Genomic DNA, 22,507 nt, shown 5'->3' with positions numbered 1-22,507 from the left:
CAAGGGACATCAGGCGATCTGGAAACCTCATCTGATAGATCACATGGTGCTGTCTCCCCACTTCTTTCCATGTGGGAATGGGAGACAATGTGCCTCCCAACTGACCACCGCGTCAGCCAAACCACCCTGCTCGTACTGTGCTCCCAGGTAAGCAAGTGCTGTCACTGTTCTGGGATGCCAAACTGTGGATGCAAAGTGAAGTTGGTGGGAGAAATCCCATTAGGTGTGTGCACCGAACCTGAAACCCCCCTACCTCAAAAACATGAGGGTTTTTGTCCTTGTGAAGTGGATTAATAAAGGTTAAAATCTAAATTACCATCCGAGAATATAGTTAGAAAAGCAAGAGGGTTAATACAAATGCAAATCAAAAAGGGAGCAGCCCCTTGAGCTAATATGTACAGATGTTTTGACTTCAGTACCAATGTTCTGCAGGAATAACACTTCACTTTCCCTAGTATAACACTGGGGCACTCAGAGGTGGTACAGGGATGTGATGGGAAACAGGTCATATGCTAAGTGAATGCCCAGTTATATAACAGGGGTTTATTTTCACAACTCTGCTTTCTAGTCTCACCATCAAGCTACTGGAATGAATGGTGTGAGCCCATGGCAGCTAAAGCAGTAGCAAGATTACTTGTACTCCCACAGCGAGGTTAAATCAGGCTAGCCAAGTGGCTAGAGGGAATTATACTTCTTTTTTTCCCCTTAAACTGTTTTGTTGATCTGCCAGTAACCACACAGTTCTAAGGCTAAGGATTCCTTACTGCTTTTCCCTTTAAGACATGGTAAAGAAATCTGGCGCTCATCTCTGTACTTGAAATAAGACAAGTTGTGCAGATGGTGGTTTGTCTTCAGCTGGTATTTTAAGAAAAGCCTGGAACAAACTTATTTCTCCACAGGATCTTACCTCTCCCCAACAGAGTAGCAAGCTGCAAACTGATAAGTGTTAAACACTTGCAGCATGTTCAAATACGCGGTAACCGAAATCACTGCATTTCTTTTTGAAGATTGTCCTCCTGCCTCTTTTGATGCTAGCAACAGACTTAATCAAAATCAGACCCAAAGGATCAAAAAAAGCTCAGAGTCCAGGCATGTTTCCTGGAAACTGGCAGTCAGCTGATTCGTCCTGGAGATACTGCTCGCTGCGCCTGGCTCCGTCCTCGCGTACTCCCGCAAGTCTGCCTGAAGCAGCACGCCAGGGCTCCGAGCCAGATTATTGTTAGTCATTCAGGAAAAGCGGCCAACGCCATCCAGCTTGCACTGATCAGGACTCCAAAGGCAGTGGAAAGGTAAGCCTGATGGTTCTTCTGCCATGATGCAGGCTCTTAGCAGCAGCGCTGGAACAAAAGGGAAACTTGCTCCCAAGGGCACTGTTACCGTAGATAGTAATCAATTGCGGCGGAGAAAGCAGCAAATCCACCACAGCCGATAACCCCTGCCTTCAAACCAGCTGCAATGCAAAAAGGGTGGGAAAGAATGAGACAAAATAGGAAGGATATTTTTCTTTCCAGTAACTAACTTACGCTGTACTGGCCTGAAGAGCTTACGCCCCCAGGAACCTGGCGCTTATCTACCAGGGTCACGCTCACACTACCCAAGGTGAGGGGGAGAATCTGGCACGCACGGGACTTAAAACTACCACATTGGATGAGCACAGCACACTGTCTGGGTAAATGTGGTGGTAAATGTCTCCCCAGGGGCTAGAAGACAAAATGCCAGTGGCCATTGCTGATTTCAGTGCGCCCTGATCCGAGCGCCGCAAGTGGCTTTGCTGTTGGGATGGACAGGAAGAGGAGCTGCAGCTTTGAAAGCGCTAAGAGGATTAGGTCCAGGACAGACACAACTAACGAGCTCAATTAGAAGCGCTTTCAAGAGCACTTTCTTTTCTTTTATGCTCTGTGGGCAGGTTTTTTTTTCTTAAGGAGAGGTGAGCAAAGTTTGATATTTCTGATGAGCAGAGCAGCTCTCTTCATACTTGGGGTTTTCTCCAGATATTGTTAGCACTCAAGCCTTCCCAAAGTCCCCACTAGTGCCTGCTGGACTAAAATCCCACTGCTCCTGGTCTTTTACAGCTAAATAGAATTGTCTGTTTGAATTGATAAGCATTTTACACACTATGCAAATTAACAGTTACTGCCAGTGAAATAGTATATATAAGTAGAGCTCTGTTAACACGAGCTGCAGCTTCAGAGAGTTGCTCAGTATGTATTATTTTTGGCTTCCTCCCCACGACACCACAGAAGACTGTGGATAGCTGACACCATTTCCTGATTTTTCTTTCAAGTCAATTCTGTTGATTTTCCTCCAATCTCACTGTCCTGTATGACCAAGCCTTCCCTACCTACACACCTTGCAAGCTGACAGGAAAATGACAGAGCAGTTCTGCCCATTTAGAGTACACTCTCATATTAACATCACCATAACCCCATGCAAAGAGACGTCGTGTGTGTTCAGCTAAACACACCGCATACTGCATAACCAAATTAGAGTCTTATCATAGAAATAGTTCACAGCAAGCACCACCAACCTCTGAAGCCAATAGCTCCTCCTGTGATGCAGCCGCTAATAACACTGTTCTTCCAGTCTGACTTTCCACGATACTGTGGAATCAAAAATCACAGTCAACAAGTAAATACAGAACAAATGCTCACTAATGCTAATACCAAGAGGGATTACATGACCTTTCAGCCCCTTCTCAGCTGAGGGTGTTTTTCCCCTCTATCCTCAGCAGATGGCCTCCTGCACTTTCAAACATGAGACTTTGCAGGGCCAGGAGAGGAATGAACGGGTCACTGGGAAAGACAAATCCATGTGGTGCAATGCAGTGCTACAGCAAAGACTCTCAGGTGAGCTGATAAAGCATCCAGAACACCCTGCACTGGTACCAGCCCACAAGCACATGAGTGCGCCACCGAGCCTCGGCCACGCAGCCTGGCTCTCAGCACACACGAGTGCCGCAGCACTCTGCTGACAAACACGCACTGTTTCCACAGCCAGAGCACGCTACTTTTGCACCAGTGCAGAGATCCATTCGTTCTGCTGCATTGTGCAACTAGACACAGTTTTGTTCTAGATGACTTAAGAAATAGTTGTCTTTCAATTAAAAAGCAGTACCCAAAATTCATAACAAGCTAATTTTCCTATTTAAGAAAATGGGCAATAGATTTACCACTAAGCAGCACAGGTAATTTTTTGCTGTAGGGACAAGATGAAAATAGGCCTGTTAACTTAAGAACTTCCAGCAAAGGATCCCTTTGTGCATACAGAATTTGTAGAGGCTCAAATCACCGTGTTGCTACTCATAGTTTGATGTTTTAAAGTAACAATGTGTACTCGTAACTAGAGTTTCAAAAAGTAAGGCTTATACTTGCCAATATATTCAGGGCTTGAATTTGCATGCTCTTCTGCTCATATTGTCAGAAAACAGTGGTTCTGAACACAGGTCTCAAAGCTGAAAAGCTTTTATAGCCAAGAAGTAAACCAAACTAGCCTACTCTGCCCCATTACAAAGGAATTACGTGTACTTATTTGGATCTAGTAAAAGAGACTATTAAGCATACAAGAAAACATAATGCTTAAAAAGTTATTACTCACAGATTCTACCACGCATTCGGTGCAGGAGAACATGGCACCCACAATGGCAAAGTTCTTTGCGTAGGATATGCCTCGCTGCCCCATATCTTTGAGGACCTCTTTTGCAGTTGGTGTGCGATACGGATCCTTGGGATCAAACCCAACGTTGGTGTCAATGCCGGCAGTGAAGACACCGAATGCGCCTCCCAGAACAAACCCTGCAAAACACAGATAGTTTTAAATGAACCCTGGCTGGATTCGAGCTGCACGTTCCACGCAGGCACTGGAGCATCTTTGCTCCCACTACCTGTCAACACTGCGGTGTGAAAGCAGCAATGTGAGAGCACAAATGGCCTTTTTCTTCACACTACAGCCACGGCTGCTGCCAGCCGGTGCTGAGGGAAGGCTGTGAGCACCTGTCTTTGCAAGGCAGGCAAACAAGTAGAGATCTGTCCATGGGGCCTGTGACAGACCCTGGAGGAGACTTAGAGGGAGGAAAATTAAACGCGGGGCCCCCTGTGCTGCAGCTTCTCCCCACCTGCCCCTTTCCCGATGCAATGGGGTCCAAACTGCCCCCAAACCGCCACGATCACCGCCACGCCACCTCAGCACCCCGTCCCTCCAGCCTCCCCCGGCTCCCTCAGCCACCCCCTCCGCACCTCCCACACAGGCCAGCGCCGCCTTGAAGGCGCAGCTCTCCATGGCCCGCTCTACCATCTTCTGCTCCTCGCTCTTGGGCGGGCTGGGGATGCCGCCGAGGGCCGCGGGGTCCCAGGCGCGGGGCCGCCGCTGCTCGCCCACCAGGTGCTGCAGCAACATGCTGTACTGCAGCGGCGGGGGAGACTCCGGGCCGCCCGGAGCGGAGGGTGGCGGCGCTGCCGCCATGACCGGCCCCGGACACTCGGCCCCGCGTCCCGGCCCGCTCCAGGCGCCGGTAACGCGGCTCCCGGCAGCCGCGGCGGCGCGCGGGGGATCACGGGTGCGGTAGTTCCGCCGACTGGTAGTCCCAGCGTGCCCCGCGGCGGCGCCTCTCATGGAGAACTACAACTCCCGGCAGGCTCCGCGGCGTGACGACATGCGTGGGCGGGGCAGCGGGTGGAGCGCGCTGCGTCTCACGGGATTGGCTGTCCCCCGGGGCTGAGAGGACTACATTACCCGGCGTGCCGCGCGCCAGCCCCCTGGCGGCCGCCGGGAGCGCTGCAGGTGAGGCGAAGGCTCCGGCTGTCGGAGCATCCTCGAGAGCGGCGGCGGCGGCAGGTGAGAGCTGCTCGGGCTCCGGTTGCCGTTGGGGATGGGGCAGGTTCGGCGGCCCTCGCCCGGGGCAGCCCTGAGCTGTGGGGGGAGGGCTGTAGTGCCGCAGTGCGGGACCGAGTCTCTCAGCCTAGGCTGAGGTGGGGGAGTGGGCGGGAAGCCCTGAGGTGTCGCGGCGTCGGCGTCGTCTCCCCCCGCGCTTTACCCCCTAACTGACTTTTAGCTGCCCCGAAGTCTGGGGACAACCGGTCCCGCACCCCACAGGGCGCTCGGCGTTGGGGTGCCCCTGAGGCGCTGCTGCGGTGGCTGTGGGTAGGCTGGAGCCCACGGGTCACCCCAACAGCCTTCGAGCATCGGCTGAGGTGGGAGCTGAAGGGCCTCATGGTACCGCAGGATGTGGGCTTGGAAAAGGTGTCTCCAGGCTTCTGTGTCCTCCACAGGCCAGGTAATAGTGCCACAGTATCAGGCCGTCTCCTTTCTGAGGAAACCCTGGTTGCCTCTGCTATAAAGCAGCAGTTTTACTTCAAGACTAGTGTACCTCAAAAGGGCATAGATAAAAATCAAAGTCTGTCTGTCACTAAACACAAACTTAGCTTGTGTCAAATCACATAGGAGCTTTGGCTCTTGGATACTTGTTTCATTGCTTTTTACCCTCAGTAAACAAGGTGCTGTGAATATTAAAAGCCTTGCAGGTGCTTTGCTTGTGCTGCATTTTGCTTTAATTGTTTTATTTATTGTTCTTGTGGGCTGGAACTGGTGTTCTGTTCAGCTCAGCACAAGTGAAGATGGGTATGCCTTAAAAAAATAGCTTTCTTGACTTCTATTTTGATTTTTTTTCTATTTTAATGTGAAGTTACCCAAAGGTTTTTTAACCCCTGAGAAGTAGCTGTGATGGTTTCAACAGGATGCTTCGATATAGTGTGTTTCAATAATTGAAAATTATTTTAAAGATTTAATAATAATTTTCAAACAGTGCATTAAGTATGAAATCTTCCTGATATCCGGCAACTCAACTCTTTAGAGATCCCGAAGTAGTAATTTTTCTTTTTCATCCTTTCCACTTTGTCTTCCTTATGTCTTAGTTTAGGCCTGGCTAGGTAGGTTCAAATAATTATTTAAATTGATAGTTTAATATCTTCAAATATTTAATTATATTAAGTTAGTTTTCAATAACTTTCCTCTTAAATTCCACTGCCCTCTACTGGCTGGACCAGTAGGGTCCACCTGCCCAGTGCTCTTCCTTCTCACCCTTTTATTTTAACTCCCTTTTAATTTATTTGTTGGGGTTTTAAGTCAGAAGCCATTGAAAAGCTTGCTGTGAAAATCTACTATAGCACTGTCTTTTCAAGGCAGAGAAGGTTGCTGGCAGGATGATCTCCCTAAGGAGCCCTGAACTTTAGATTTCAATCTTCTCCTTGATCCAAAATAACCTACTTGGGCTGATCTTGAAGTCACGGTGCAAAGCCTGTTTTTCAAAGGCATAAAGGCAAAAACAAAGATATGTTTGATTTGGAATCTGAGCACTGAGAGTTTACATGTATAGCTGGAATATTGTTTTGACTTTCTGTTCCCAGGTTTTGGAGAAAATGCTGGGTTACTATTTGTTTGGAAATATAATATTGTTATAAATACATATTTTGTAAATATGTGAAATAATTATATTTATTTGTAAATACTCATATATAAAAATATATGTGCTATGTTTTCCCCATTAGGTGTTTAAATAGTTTTTTCTCCTTGTCCTATTTATGCTGTTCTGCATTCTACATGTTCTTGAGTCTTTGAATAATCTCATCTGCCTGAATGGACTTCTCATATGAGTAAAATCAGGTGACAAACTAAGGCTTGAAGAGAGAATCTGAGAGTCCAACACATCTTTAGTAAATTAGTTGCTCAAATTAAACTTTCAGCTGTTTCTTTTTTATAAATGTAGGAACCTTCCTTATTGCAGACACATGTAGCCGATGCATTTGATCCTTTTCCTTTGCCAGGCTCTTATCATCTGCATGCCGTGTCTGATATCACACTTTCATCTTGGAGCTATTAAGTCCAGTATAAGAGCTTGGGTTATTTTTAACTGTGCCTGGTCCTGGATGAAATATTTTTGTTTCGTGTGACTGTGCCCCTTTCCTGTGTGATGGCAGCATTAGGTGCAGATGGTTGTTTTTCTACAGCCTGCAAGGAACCCAATGCTCCAACATGCTCAGCATCTCTTTCAGCAGAGGGCAGCACATCGGGATATGAAATATTGCGCTTCACTTGAACTTTACAGTGACTCAGTCCTTCTTCCACACTTCAGTATTCTCCAGACAGGATAAACCTTGGAAATAATAGGGGTTTTGTTGGAAATTCTGGTTTTGCATATGTCTCTTAGTTGTAGGCTCCCAGGTTTTTAATAGGCTTTGGCTGTCTGTTTTGGCATTGCTGTTTAAAAATAAAGAATGAGTTTTCATAGCTCTCAACTTTATTTTGTAGACCTGCCAATTCCAGAGTCTTTTTTGAAGTTATTTAACTGGGCAGGAAGCGGCTGAAAGGTAGAAGTCAAAATTAATTAGATTAAATTTTTTCACTCTTGCACTTGTCTATCCATTTTTCCTATTAACAGAACGGTGATGATCTAGAGGGATGAGAGGAAGATGGGATAAATTAATTGATATTTTAATGAAAAAACAAATGAGAAGCTTTCATTCACACTGAAAGCAGATGAAAGTATGTCTGCTTTGCAGTTGTGTTAGTTGGTCATAACCTTGCCTGTCATGTACCAAAGAGGTTTCCAGTGGCTACAAAACGCAGCGTGCTGGGGCCTGCTGGGCTCTGATTCTGGCAGCACCACTTAACGTTTCCATTCTGTAGTCTTCTCATCTATATGTTATGGCTGATGATTTCCTACTTCTCATCCAGGTTGTGAATGTAGTATGTTTTTTCTGTTTAGAAGATTTTAGGATCTTAACTTTGAAAGGGCAATGGAGAAATGCTTTGTGAAATATACCTAAATTTGGTGAAGGAAAGTTGCTTTAACTTCTGTATTTCCCTTGAATTATATGAGTTTAACAATTTTTTTCTTTTTGAGAGTGCAGTTCTTTTTTTTTTTCTTCTGAGATAGCAAGTCTTTCCATGTTGCGGAATACTGGCACTATGATGGCAAACAACTAAAGTACTGAAAAAAGGTTATACGGTAGCTAGATGGCAGGTACATGGGAGTTAAAACTGAAAAGGCATCCTGACTTACTGACTTGTTTTTTTTCTTTAGGTCAATGTAAGGTAGACTGCAGAGAGATATTTCAATAATGTCTCCTTTTAGGATCAGCAGACTTGTTCCTTGTGACTGTTTGGTAACTTAGAAGACACAGGATGTGGGTTTTCAAGATGATTGTTTGATCCTGTCTTTGATATTGAACGTTTTATATCTCAAAGTGCATGTCCTTTTTGAAAGTAAGGTCATTTCTTTGTGTTTGTCCCACTTCAGCAAGTTATTCCTTCCCCTCTTCATAATTTCCCTAATATCACACACGCTTTTGTATTCACCTATGCAATTTGAAATGCACTTGTGTTGTAACTCACGGTCTAAAAAAAGATCTGTGTAAACTCTCAGACATCATCATCTCCAAGGGATTTTAGCTGTTGCTATAGAAGCCTGATTTCTCTTTCAAGAGACCTTTCCAATATAAAGAAGTTGATACGGAGGGAAAGTTGTCATGGAAATATGTAGCAAAAAGAGAAAGGAAATCTCAATTTGATGACTGTTACATAGGTTTAGCCAACTTGGTGAATTGGCCTCATACCTAGAGATCTGATTCTGCAGATTCTCTTTGTTACGTTCTGTAACTGGAATCCTACAGGCTAGAACCTAAAGAAATGTGATTTAACATTTATATAACCAAAGATATCTCCTCAAGTCAGTGAACTTTAGCCAGATTCTAGTTCCCTCACTGCATAATAACATTTAAAAAGCAATATGACACTACTACTTAGGCCACCCAACCTTCCAGATGGGGAGAAAAGGTCCCTTGCGAGCTGGGTTTGTGGCTGCGTTGCAGGAATGGGGCTCATCGGTTTCCTGATGCGAGGCCATTGGGGTGATTGCGGAGGGTGACATTATCTAAAGCTGCTACCCATGTTCGTCTATTAGAAGGAGCCCCCTCAGGTGACGCCGGAAGGCCAGGGAATTTCCAGCAGCCCGGTTCTAATGTGGCATGAGCTGTAGCACAGCTTTTTATTCTACTTCTGGCAATGACTGCTCTGAAAGGCTTTATAGAGCTACCACTATTGAAATGAGGCTTTCAGAACCAATTTTTAAATCACTAACTAAAAATAGTTTATTCTGCAAGCTTCAGTGCTGTTTTAGATTTGAACAGAAGGAGTCCTTTGTGTCCAGCGAAATGGTGGTATAAGCAGATCTCTCTCCATAAATTTCTTGTCTGCTTATACTGTCAGTAAGCCTGGTTGGTTCCCTGGTTTCAAGCTTTTTGTGTCTCTCTTACTAAAGCCTCCTGATATCTAATAAATGTGATTATGAGTGAGCTGCCTTTAAATATCTATTACCAGTGTCACCATGGTAACTGCTGGAAGAGTTTCTTGCTGGTAGAAGGTTTCCAGCTCCCTGAGATACCACAGGACAAAATGCTTAGGCTGTTGTTTTCACGGTTTGAATGAGATCACAGACAATATTAAAGAGGAAAAAATAATGTATTCCTCATTTTCCATGTGATTCTATGATTCAAATTTCAGCTGCATGGTTCAATTTCGCAAGTGTGCCAAGTTGATTTAAAAGTTCAAGCAGCAGCAGCAGCAAACATGTTCATTCATACAAGCTGCCTGGAAGCAAGGAATTGCTGAACTTTAATTTAGATTCTCCTATTTTTGCTAATTTGATGTCACCAAAGCCAAGCTTTGATGCTCTGACTTGGAGTGTTTAGGTATAACAATATGCATGTCTTTTGCAAAACTTCTGACTTATGTGAGCTAAAGTCAATGGGCACTGTAGGTCCATACTAGCTTCTGATATTTTATCAGTAATTTAGGTGCCTTTGTTTCCCTACCTGTAAAATAATTGAGTCATTAAGCTACTAAAATGGTTAGCTGATTCTGTTCAAATAATCTGTAAACGAATCAAAGTAAGAACAAGATGGAGACTGTAAGATATTGCTATATGGGGAATCAAACCTTACCAATAGTTTTATTTTTTGACAACCTGATCTACATTAGAGGGCTCATTCGTCTCCTGGGACTTAAACTCCTCATGCTTCATCGCTTTTCTGTTAATTTGTCCTAGTTTTTGTTGCTGCTGGGCTCCCTGTGATGCACTCTCTTCATCTAGGCAAACCCTGCGGTTCTGCTTCCATTTGGGGGCTGTCAGCAGTTTCAGTGCAAATCCCTCTGAAATAAAGCTGACAACTCAGGTCTTTTATTTGCATCACCCTGAAACGCCCCAAAAAGTTCAAAGCAGTGGGGTATTCCTCCACCATCCCGTTGGGGTTTTTTAATTCTAAGGCAGCCTCCAGCACACATCTTCTCCAGTCCTTAATTTTTATGCACAGCTCTCTGTTGTCAGTGATCAGCAAAAAATTAATGAAATGGGTTTTGTTCAAGGCTCCTTAGTGTTTCTAATGGATACCTGTTGTAATTCCTTTCCCGTTAGGTGTTAAAATGCAAGGTTTTCCAGCATGTGATCTCTCTCAGACAATAAGCAAAGGGAGCAAGTAGGGTTGTGCAGTATTTTGCCTGTGTAGGGAGTAAAAACTTGCTGTGCTACCTGAATATGGTAATTCGCTATGAATTGTTAATGAATACCACAATGTAAGCTGTATAGCAGAAAACTGTGAGGAATAATAAAGAATGGAGATATTCCCTTTTCCTGAAGTCTTTCATTTAGTGATTAAAATTTAAAAAAATCAGTTAAGTAAAAAAGAACACTGAAAATCCTGTCTTCCTCTTTCAGGGAAGACCACTGAGTATTGCCTGTTTTACAAATTTAAATTTATCTGCATTTGGAATAGAAAGGTGACTGCAGTAAAGCTGTCATTGGTTTGTTGCAATGTATGTCTCTGATGCCTAAGAAAAGTGCAGAGAAAAATAAAGAAAAATAAAGTGTGTGCAAAAGTGATCAGAGACTTTTATTTTAAATATATGAAATACAAAGAATATTCCTTCACCACATGGATTTCCTTCCTCATTTTGCCTTTTTCTGTGGGTTGGCTTTTTTTCTTTGGTAGATATCTGTTAACTCTTCAGTGGTCTAGTCGGAAATGACAGAAATGCTGAAAAATGTTGGCGCTTCTTACAGACTCTTACTTTTGAAACAGGCACTTTCCTAATTCTATTTTTGACTTACTTAGTGGCTGTTCCCTTGGAAATTTTCAAGTTGTTGTCTGGTCTTCTGGATTTTGGCAATAGGCACCAGAGGAAGCTGTTTTTCTTGTTTCTTATAGCACTCTGTGTTCCATAAAACGTATCTGCCTTTTTTCCAAACTTCACGATTCTCGTCTCTTCCAGCAACAAATTTTATCTCTAGTTGCAGGTCAAAGCTAGTGGCCATGCCACAAGCTGAGCTTCTCAGGTATAAGTGGAACATGAAACTGTATAATAATATTTTAAGAACAGGGAGAAAAATCTGGGTTCTCCAAGTCAGGACACATGGCTTTGTTGCACTGACAGAGCCTTTCTGGCAGCAGTTGCAGGAGTTCGCTCTTTATATCCACCCATTTGATCAGCATCATCTTGTTAACTGAACGGCGATTGTTTTTGTCAAAATGAAAAGTGGTGCCCCATGATTCATTCTGCAAACGTCCACTAGCTGCTTCAACTTCCTGACATCTGTAGTGGAACTGAGAAAATAAAAAGTTTGTATCAGTTATGTACAAAAAGGAAGAAAGTGCGTAGTAAAGGCTGTCCCAAAGCCATGACCTGACTCCACTTATACCCACTGTCTGGTGCAGACTTTCCCTTTTAATTACTTTTGGTTTTATAACTCCAGACAGTAGTGTTCCAGCCTTGTAACTGAATTAGAGACTTGCTTTAAAAAGACGTTGTTATGCGCATAATAACCTTGTTTATGAAATTTCTCTCCTCTGTAATTGAGATTGTAGCATGCACAAACCCAGTTAAATATAGCATAAATATCTGTAAATGCAAAGTATTTTGAATTTTCTTCCTCGTGAGTCTTTTTTTTCCCCCCACTGTCTTTGTGTTTGCTTCTCAAAAGAAGTGATGCCACTAGAAATTCTGCCCTTTACCTGCTTCATTAAGTTGTGTGCCATCCATATTGTAAAGTTGCACAGGCACTGCAGATTGCAACATAAAGCCTTTGAACTCCTCAAATGCAGTATTTTTAAAGGATATTGATGAGTGGGGTTTGGTCTTATTCTCTCCTGTTGAGTTGCAGAGTTGTGGGAGCTGGTGGGCTGAGCAGCATGCAAGCAATATGCTCACTGTTATTTTGTCTGTCAACTGAATTTAGCAGCTGGGTGAGAACTTGGCAGATTCTTTAAAAAGTTTATGCTGGTACTTGAAATTGTTTTCTTATCCTGGCTGTGTGAAAGTAATTATGGTTAAGGCCCTGGACAGGCCACAGGGTTGCTTTATGACCACGGTCAACTCATTTTAGGTGTCTGATTCTGAGCACTTTGTTCATTAAACAGGCAATTTTTCAATTCAGAAGGTTTTGTGCTGATTAATTCTTTGGTCTAAGTAAAGAGATCAGATAATTCTAGCAATAAGTACTACGAGAAAAACCTCTAAATAAACAAATGTGCTGTCTAGTCTTGTTGGGTTTGGGGAAATTGTATGCCACTGTTCCAGCCTGTCTACCAAAGCTGAAGCATGTAAATGTTCTGACTGTCTCCTTATGTCCCAACATTTTCATTTTTAGGCTTTGCTGAAGTTATATTTATCAAAGTTAAAAATATGTTTGCGAATGAAATATAGTAGCTCATCTTCTCTCTTCACTCCCCTCATTTCAGTTCTTTATTTCTCTTGGCTGAAGGGCAGGAAAACCTCCTGAGCTGCCGAGGCTGCTCTCCCACTGAGCCCATACCAACTCACCAGCAATGGCAATGCGATGCTCTGCTGTGTCCAAAAAGTGTGTTTGTTTTCCTCAGGTAAAGAAGCTTTGCAGCAAGGTGTGTGCAACTGATGTTCCTTGTGTTTGAGTTCATGAACCTGCAGTCGTTTTTTACTTTTCAGCGGTATCTGCTCAGTTTTTGACAGTGGTGTGTAATCAAAGCAGAGGGAGTGACTTGCAGTCCCTCTGCTGGGTACCTAAGTCACAGTCTGAATGTTGTTGGTCAGACAGATCAGAGCGAACAGCCCTATATCTCAGTGGAGTTGAACAAAAAGCCCAGGTCTAAACACCTTAGGTTGCTGTGTTTGCCATTTGAATATGCATTTGCTTTCTCTCTGCATCCCCTCTGTTTGCTCTACCTTGATACTATTTTTGCCTGCTTTAGCTCTGTTTAGACCTCTAGCCCTTTCCTTCCTGTTTTCAAACTCTCTAAATTATCTTCAGAAAGATTAAGAAAGAGGAGTGTTTCTGAGCATTGCTTACTCCTGTCCCTTATTTGCTCTCTTCTAAATAAAGACCAGATTGACACTTCTTGGACAGTCCAGGAGAAGTCACTCAGGACTGATTCTAGTTACTACTTGTGTAAAAGCCCATGTCTTAATGTATCTTCCTTGCATGCACATACTTCTCCACTTTTTTGAAGCAATGATGGAGGCAAGGGCAATGTCGTGAGGTGTCCTGGCTCTGACTGCAGGCACGCTGGGGAAGAGATTATTAGCATGGAATATAAAAGCTTCTGGAAGCTGCTTCTGTGGTTTTGTCTGAAAAACGCCTTCTTTCTGTGGCCACCTCCTTGCCCTTCCTACATTGTATGCACTGCAAGTTTTTACTTGATTGGGTCATGCAGACTGGTCTGGAACTTACGCTCTCTGCCCAGTGTCCATTTCTGCTCTTGGGGATGATGGGATACGGAAAGAAACTCTTCATCTGCTTTACAGATTGAAGCATCTTGGTGTTTGGAAGGTGAGATACAAATGGCTTTCTTGCATAAATCCTCTTTGCTTTGATGAAAATATACTATTTCTCATTCCCCTGAGTAAGCAAGTGTGCATATATGTGTGTGTGTGTGTGTGTGTGTGCTGAATGCCAAAGCGCTGGTGAAGCCAGCTTGCTTCCGTATGTGAATCATTTCTCAAGCAGCTCTCTGTGTCTCACTGCAATGTGGTTTTCCTCTTGGGGAAGCACTCAAGCCCTGAATTTTCAGTCTGGCTTGCACATGCTGTCAGAAGCTAGTGGGAGACAGTTTTCTTTTTAATGCAGAAAAACGGACAAGCTTTTACTGTAAGTATTTTTAAATCTTTTATTTTTTTAAGGTGGGAACTGTGTTATCTCTAGAAGGGTTCTAGGATTAGTAATGTGTGCTTAGAGTGAATGGATCTGGTTCGCTCAACAACACTTTTTTTCTTAGTATCTCCCTCTAAAACTAAACTGCTTTAAGCAAAATTGCATGGTGCAAATGATTTTGCATTAGCTGAAAATGAGCTGGGGGTGGTCTAAAAGCCATTATGACGGCAAAAAAAAAAATCCTGCCATGTGAGCCTCTAAGAGCTGGCTACTGTATTTTTCTTCTGCTCAGCTTCATATATTTTAGTGGCAGAAGGGTTGAAGCTGTTTCTGCGCCTGTTTCTGCTTCTCTACCAATTCAACGATGTGCTCCAACAGTAAATGAAGCAGGAGCATGAGCTGACTTTCCTCTGCTACTGCATGTTCACATAGTCCAGTCAAGAAAGGAACAAGCTGCTGAGCAAATAGGTTTGGCAGTGAACATCTCTGCAGGGGATCAGTGAAAGCATTGGGGAGCTCACCAGACCAGCACCCTCTTACGGCACTACAGAAAGGGCTGTTCGCGTTCTCTGCAGTCCCCTTTAATTGTCACAGTTTTACATTGTCCTTAAAATTGTACTGTGGACTGAAGCTTGATCATAATAACAATAATAATAATAGCATTTATATAGCATGTAATATGGTGAAGTTGTAGAGATGTTAATTAAATCCTGTATGTGTAGCAGTAAAGGATTACTGGTAGAACTGGTTTGAAAACAGGGATTCTCTACCCCTTTCTCTTGTACACAGTTGAAGTTCTTCTAGATACTCCCTACTAATCTTTTCTGTTTTCACCTCCAAAAGAGACAGTTTTGCATGTTCCTCTTCCACCCTTTCTAAAATATAAACTGTTTTCTGCCCATGTAGCCTCAGCAGGAGATAGAATATTTGGTTTGCTGAAAAAGTGTTCTTTTTCTGCACAATTTCACAGCTAATGCAAGAATACCTCATCCTGACATGCACAGATATAAATACTACCCCTTCCCTTTCCAGTTCAGTTTTAAACCAATTTAAGTTCATTATGTAGCTGACCAAGGTGGGTCTTTCAGTCCATAAGAGGTCCCCAAAGTCACAGTTGTAAACTGTTGATGCTGTTACCTAAATCTGTTCTGTTCCTGTTTGGTGTGAATATTTTTAAAATGCAGAAGTCCTCTTGTTTCTCCTGCAGTTTTGGAGTTCTGTGCTTGTCTTTGCAAAGATCCTTTCTGTTAAAAATTCATGCTGTCGCTCATATAAATGTTCAGAATTTCCCAATTTATTAACTTCAATAAGTGGTCTATTCTGCACTTTAATTAGAGGATAAATATCTCCTTAAGGGATAGCTTCCAGATCTCTATTTCTCTGTATTATGAGGGATGGAAAATGGGAGTCAGGGAAACATCCCAGCATGTGCAATCCGTGGGGCTGCTCATTTGTGTGCTGTGTGGCAGATGTTGATTCATTTCACTTTTACTTTTTTTTTGGGGGGGGAGATTCCTTTCCAAGGCATGTGAATGTCTGTATCTTCATAAATATGCTATTTAGCGAACAATTCTGATCCCATTTTTATAAATGAAAAAATGAAGGCATGGAAAAATTACATGGCTGAGGTAGCACAATAAATCTGTGCTGGAGCTGAGGATGGGGAACCTGTGCTTTGAGAGGATGGGGAACCTGCCTGTGTGCATGTACCAGTCAGGATTGCCGTGTAGCCACATGCTGTGCATATCTGCTGTTCCAAATAACATGATTGTTCCTTCCTTCTTGTAGAAGTATCTACCCACTATGCTACAGAAAAATGTAATGACAGGTAATTATCAGGCAAACCACTTTAATTATTCTTAATTTCTTTAGCAATTATATCACTCTTGCTCTATCTAAAATGAGACCTTCTTTTCTTCCTCCTTGCGGGTTGGAAGAATGTGAGGTATTAACTGTATGTGTCACTTGCTTTGTGCTGTATTCACTGGGATAGTAGTTCAAAGAACCTGGATTAATGAGCAGTAGCTACCTTGATACGGTAGCTCATTTAGTCCTTTCAGCCTTACCAAGACAACACATCGGCCTAGACCAGAGGAGCTCGGTGGGCTGTTGACTGATTTCCAGCACACAGTTGTGTTTCACACCTTCTGCAGGCATCCACTGCTAGCTGCACCCACTGCACCCACTGCTAGCTGCCGCTGTCCTTCTGGATGGCTAGAGGGCAGAAAATTACAGCTAGGTTGGGATTTTTGTTTCCTTATGCCCATGTTCTAAGATTGGGGTCACTGGGAGGTAGCGTAGTTTATCTTCTGAGAAGTGACTGGTTAGATAATCAGTGTGAGAAAGGAGGAGGAGGAGATTGAATATCCATGTGCAAACAGCAGCATTTAAATTAAAGGAGGAGCATGTTCCCAGATGTTTCAAAGTACAGCTTTGGCTTGATTTCTAAGCATCAGTCACTGTGCTGGATGACAGTTCTGGGTATTTTAGCTAGAGAAGTAGCAAAGTTATTTGTATTTTGTTCCTGTCTTATAAATGGCTGGTATTGTGGAACAAGGACAAGAGAAATGCAGCTAAATAAATCCTTTGTTCATATGCACACATGAGGATTTTGTTGTGACTTCTGCCATTTTTAAATGCGATCTAACCAAGAACAAAAGTTTGACAAATGCAAAACTCCAGGGAGAACTTCTGTGGAGGAGGGTGGGCAGAAGTTTTTGCGCTTACTCTCATCTGTCCATGCCTGGAAAAGTCATCAATGACCCTAATGGTTGCTGTGGGAAGGGGCTTTTATTTTGAGTGATGCTGATACATGGAGTTCTGCATTGCTGACCTGGACTCTGGCAGTCTTGTTGGAATGGTTTGGGAAGCTGAGTTGGTGGCCAGAAACCTGTCATTTGTGGCTGGCCGGAACTGTCCTCACCTAGGCCATTCTGATGTATTTTACACATCCTTGTAACCTTTCTGTGTGTGTATATGCTCTTAATAAATATACATTTTAGAGAATTATGGAAAACACACTAAGGAAATAAGCAAAAAAACATCTTAACATAAAAATGAGACTGTCTCTTACCACTGTAACCACAGGTAAAGTAACTGTGTCTTTAAGAGATACAAGGGGGTTTCCACTGTCTGGTTCCATTTGATACCACCAAGGGAAGGAAGGAACTGGCTCTGCAGTGGTTACTTGTACTGTAGAGGAAGGGCACCATGTGCCCTGTAAAGAAAATTCTCATCTGATGCCATATTGAAAATGTGCTTCTGATGCTTTTTTTTAAGAGTCCTACAGCAGAGCAATTAAACTAAACAACAACAACAAAAAGCAAAGCGAACTGAAATGCAGAAGAGTAATTTTCGTATGAGGATGCAAGCTTAGCACAATGAAGATTTTGAAGAGGTGACTCTTAAGCTATTTCGGAGCTACTGATGGTTAGATCCTGGGATAGGTATTTTGTTTTGTGTTTTCCCAGTGATTGGCTGGGTGACCTTGGGCATGTTTGTGACTTCTGTGTATGTGTTTTATATCTAAAAACTATCAGCACTTCTAACTCCTTGCAAAAGCAGCTGGATTCTATAAATGCCTAGCTTTCTTATTATAGTACAGTTTTCTCCACACTTTAAAGTTACAAAATAGTAATAATACTAAAACCACCTTTGCTTGAGGCATGCATAAAACCAGCAGAGTTTGCCCTGCTGTAGCGTGCAGTCTGGACTTGAAAACTTCTAAGTGGTGTCTTGTCTCCTAGTACTGTACCAGCAAAACATGAAAATTCAGCTGCAAATGAGACTGGAAAGAAAGTCTGAGGCAGACCAAAGGAAACCGCTGCTCACTGTAGTTGTGTTTGGGTGGAAGAAGATGGTCTGGCTTGTGATTTTATTTTTTTGGGGGGCTAGGCCTTTAATCCAATTCTAATGGAAGCCAAGCTTTGTACCAGCAAAAATCCAGCAAGAGTCTTCGTTTGTTGGAGAAATGGAGGAGGGTTGCACTGAGCCTCAAAGGCACTCAAAAAATAAAGTAATAGAAACTAGACGAAAGAATGGATGGATGTGTTAGATACAAAAATACTACATACTGAGTTGAAAGGAGCAGATGCCCAAGGAAAGCTGCTAAAGATGACCAATAGAGAGTAAACAGTTTTTAATTGTTAGCCTGGTCTTATTTCCAAATAGATTTTTAACCTGTGCCATCTATCTTCAAGTTATCAATTACTATATTGAACTGTCAGCTTCCTGGCTGGATTCCTAATACCAGCTGAGAAATCAAGATGAGTCATGGAAGCATCTGTCAAGCCTAAAAATCATTGTTTAAAGTTAATTGATGTGAAAGGCAGAAAATAATTCTATTTTAGCCCAGCTGGCTCTCCTGCCATATAGCTTCCTACATGCCTTTAGAAAATGCTTCACAGTTTACTGAACTCATTAGATATTTCTATGTTCTGGTTGATAGTTTGTCTGAAAATAGCGAAGAATGATTAGGTTAGAAGGAAATAGTATAAGCATGATGCAAATTTTACATGCTAAAAAACCCAGAAGAGAATTGTGCTTTGATTTCATGAGAATGTGTAATAAAGGGTCTAGAATAGTCTGACCTCTTGATGTAATAAAAGTAACTGAATTACATGAAAATGGCACTGGGGACTGTGGTTTTTAACCCACCAAAGTCAGACTTGTGTCCTTTGAGAGTCTTATTTGCAAAGTTGGTAATTCTGACCTCATTTTTCAGAAATGCTGGGCACTCACAGGTCTCAGGGAACCTGTTGTCTGGTACCTTATTCTCTAGATCTAGCAATGAGTTTCATAATTCCTTTTTTGTTCATTCTCCCAAAGCGACTTGAATGACTATAATTTGATGGTCCTGTTGAGTGAGTAGCTAGACATGAGCGCCAAAACATACCTTGTGTAAATTACATGGGGTACAGTTAATTAATATTTCTAGACCCCCAGCAGGGATTTCCTTATGTAACTTCATTTCTGCAGATAGGCTAACGGTTTTTCTTCACTTAATAGTCTAACTGCTAGGTTTCTTGACTGCTTCTCTTCAGGCAGTACTTCTGATAACTCAAATGTGTCAGCTACCTAGGAATGAAAAGAGCTTAAGATGTGTGCAACCTGGTTTTGTTCTTTGAAGTACATGTAAGGTGTGTGGAAAGTATTGGGGTCTCAGTTCAGAGACTGAAATCCTTATCTACAGTGCAGATTCAGGTTAGACAAATATGTAAGAAGCCGTACCTCTACCTTTTACAAATGCTGGTTCTCATATAAATACACAGAAAAACTAATAAGCACTAATAAATTCAAATATACTGTTTTCAATTTTAGTTTCATCTGCTTGGTATAGTAAAATATTATTAAATCCACATGGTGCATAAATCACTGTCATTACATGAAACAGCCAGTTTGCCTCAGGCTACTGGGTGGATTTCTTGAGTTGCAGGTTTTTGTTTGGATTTTTTTTTTTAGTAGCTCATTCTTTTACTTCTAACATCGTGGTCTAATGAGCCTATCATGCTACTGCAACTTCAAAATACCGTGAATGACTCACAATGAAATTCTTTAGGATATCAAAGCATCTGTACAGCTTAAGGCAGGAAAGTATGAGATACAGTTATGAAGAAATGCAGAGGGTCTACTAAAGCAAAATGTTTGTGCAACTACAGGATCTACAAAACCCAAAATCTGCATAATTTGGCGTTCTAATCAGGAAGGTAGTTTGCATATGTGTAGTTGCTTGTTCACTCATATAAATACAGTGAAGGGTATTGCTCATTAAAAAATAGCTAATTAAATAATGTAAAGCACCAGAGCTTGCTAAGGTAGATCATGAACTGTGGGAATGCTTGACATTATTATATATTGTAATAGAGCTTACCTATCTATCAGTGCTTTAAAAAAAGGAGCCAAGTGATCAACATAATCATCAAAGACTACTCTGCTTTTTCCTCTAATGAGATCAGTTGATGGCTTCACACTGTATGTGTTAAGAATTTTAATGGAGTAATGACTATACTTAGTAATAATAACTACTCTTTTATTTATTTAGGAGCTGACAGGTTAGAGCTGTGGAGAAAACAGAGAGCCCTCTCTGCAAGAGGCACCAAGGATAAATAGATGTCACTTGCTGGCTTTGTTCTCTGTAAGACAGCAGCAGAGCACTTGACATTCCCCTCTGCCTCTGTGCTGCAAAACACTCCTTAAATAGACCCTCATGGCACCTGGAAGGTGCTGTCTGTGTCGCATACGACTTGGCCCCAGACAGACTTGTTTTCCATGAGTTCATTGAGTGCTATTATTTGTGAATGCAAAATAAGTATAAAGCAAGTTATGAGACACAAAACGTGACCTAAGCTCTTCTACTGACAGCCAGGAATAAATTGTTCTGGCCTCTGTCCCAAAGGGTTGTTGTCCACATTCACGCTGGCCCAGCTGGACTCCTGTGGGATAAACAGCGTGTGCTTGCTGTGGGCACATGCTCCTGGCTGAGACACTGGGCTGGTGTCTTCATCAATCTTTTGGTTACCTGTTTAACAGACAAGAAGCAAGTTAGCCTCTGCCTACACAGGACTGATACGCAGCTATAATACATCCTGTGACTATTTTAGAAAATGAAGCTGTAGAAGAAAAATGTTGTTCATACTGAAGTGAGGGAGAAGAGGTGATACCAGGCAATCTCCCCCACTGCCCACTCCCAACTCAGACTGGTGGGACTTTTTTCTTTTCTTTTTTTTTAATCCAACTAATGATGTTATTCTGTTCCTGGTTTGGATTGAGCAATGGTTGATGAAAATGTATGGCTTCAGATCTGCAAGAGATGAGCTAGCTGTTTAATTGGCAACAGTCTACCCAGAGAAACAGACTAGTTTTTCTTGCTGGCAAATTAAATTTATTCAGATATATCCAAAAAAAGGACTTCATCAATTTGCTGATTCCTGGCAGGATTTCTCTCTTGCATAAGCTTATCTCTGAGGAATAGTGGATGTGGTTTCTGTTTGCAAGGAAGTTGATATTTTTACCATGTTTTCCAAATCTTGGTATTGTGAAACATCTTTTTATCACCATGTCAACATCCACTGCTACTTCTCCAGAAAACCCTAAGTTAAAGATATTGTGTTTTCCATACAGCTGAGGAAACTTGCTTCTCATGTGACTTTCTGAAGTGAGTACTATTTCAGCTGAAGATGCTGGATCTAACAGTAAAAGAAGTAGTTTTATTTTTATCCCAAGGTTGTCTTCAGTTGCTGTGGACTTCAGTTTTCTCAGTTATTCTTTCATTGTGCTTCAGCATTCACAGATGTTCTGCTGTGCCTGATGAAGATCTCCAACATAGACAGTACCAACAAAAGTCGGTGTGCCTTCTGTGGTGTTCAATGTTACCAGTCATTCTGAAAAATATAAGTGGCTGGAGCATGCTCTGAGGGATCCTCTAGGTTGAGTTTTGATGTGTCTAAGAGAGTGAATAAAGTTTAGCATGGCCTTTTGAGCTCTTTAAACTGATGCCAAATATCTCTGCTCTCTTTCAGATGATATAAAGACAGTTTATATTTTTGTGTGTTTGTATACTTACATGTATAAATATTTTTACTTTTTTAGGTTCTGTAGACAGAGTTTTTGAGGAAAAAAAAAAAATGAAGAGCACTGCGAGGCCTTGGAGTGCAATAGCAAAGCAAGGGAGTCATGGCATTGACAGAGGAAAATCACTTTCTACCACCTCAACAGGAATGAAGACATCAAAGTCCTCAACTTCACTTGCCTTTGAATCTCGGCTCAGCAAGGTACTAACCAGTCAGGACTATGCAAGCTTTGTAGCCTTGTTCCAGTTTAAAGCTTCAATTTAGTCCTGGAATATTACATTTTCACAGAATTGACTGGGTTGGAAAAGAACTCAGAGATCATCAAGTCCAACTCTTGATCCACCTCCAGTGCGTTTACTGGATCATGGCACTAAGTGCCATGTCCAGTCTCAGTTTAAAAACCTCCAGGGCTAGTGAGTCCAGCACCTCCCTGGGCAGCCATTCCAATGCCTGACCACTCTCTCTGCAAAGAATTGCTTTCTAATATCCAGCCTAAATTTCCCCTGGCAGAGTTTAAGCCCATGCCCCCTTGTCCTATTGCTGACTGCCTGGGAGAAGAGACCAATCCCCACCTGGCTAGAACTTCCCTTCAGGTAGTTCTAGAGAGTGATGAGCTCACCTCTAAGACTCCTCTTCTCCAGACTAAACAACCCCAGCTCCCTCAGCCTCTCCCCATAGGTCTTGTGTTCAAGTCCCTTCACCAGTCTTGTTCCTCTTCTCTGGACCCGCTCCAGCACTTCAATCTCTTTCCTGACCTGAGGGGCCCAGAACT

The 22,507-nt window shown here is 42.4% G+C and overlaps 2 protein-coding genes across 5 annotated transcripts in view; one reads left to right on the top strand and one right to left on the bottom strand.

Annotated features, from left to right (window-relative positions):
- Positions 1-840: 840 nt before the first annotated feature.
- Positions 841-4,536, bottom strand: TIMM22 (translocase of inner mitochondrial membrane 22). The gene is made up of 4 exons (XM_005502041.3): positions 4,233-4,536; positions 3,595-3,791; positions 2,528-2,600; positions 841-1,450 (listed from the first exon to the last, which is right to left on the bottom strand). Exons 1-4 carry the CDS (start codon positions 4,456-4,458, stop codon positions 1,374-1,376), a joined length of 573 nt encoding a protein of 190 aa, XP_005502098.2. The 5' UTR covers positions 4,459-4,536; the 3' UTR covers positions 841-1,373.
- A 181-nt stretch (positions 4,537-4,717) lies between these two features.
- SPECC1 (sperm antigen with calponin homology and coiled-coil domains 1) overlaps positions 4,718-22,507 on the top strand; it is an 80,933-nt gene continuing 63,143 nt past the window's right edge. The window contains exons 1-2 of one of the 4 annotated variants that reach the window (XM_065036324.1): positions 4,718-4,830; positions 21,755-21,936. In XM_065036324.1, coding sequence (XP_064892396.1) covers positions 21,790-21,936 — 147 coding nt within the window. In that variant the 5' untranslated portion in view covers positions 4,718-4,830; positions 21,755-21,789. Of the gene's footprint in view, positions 4,831-13,546; positions 13,847-14,009; positions 14,165-21,754; positions 21,937-22,507 lie in introns of those variants that run through there. The other 3 variants (XM_065036322.1, XM_065036326.1, XM_065036323.1) reach the window with 3 other exon arrangements.

Source organism: Columba livia, chromosome 20, assembly GCF_036013475.1.
Source record: "Columba livia isolate bColLiv1 breed racing homer chromosome 20, bColLiv1.pat.W.v2, whole genome shotgun sequence".
Taxonomy (NCBI): Eukaryota; Metazoa; Chordata; class Aves; order Columbiformes; family Columbidae; genus Columba; species Columba livia.
This window is presented reverse-complemented; position numbering and strand designations above follow the sequence as displayed.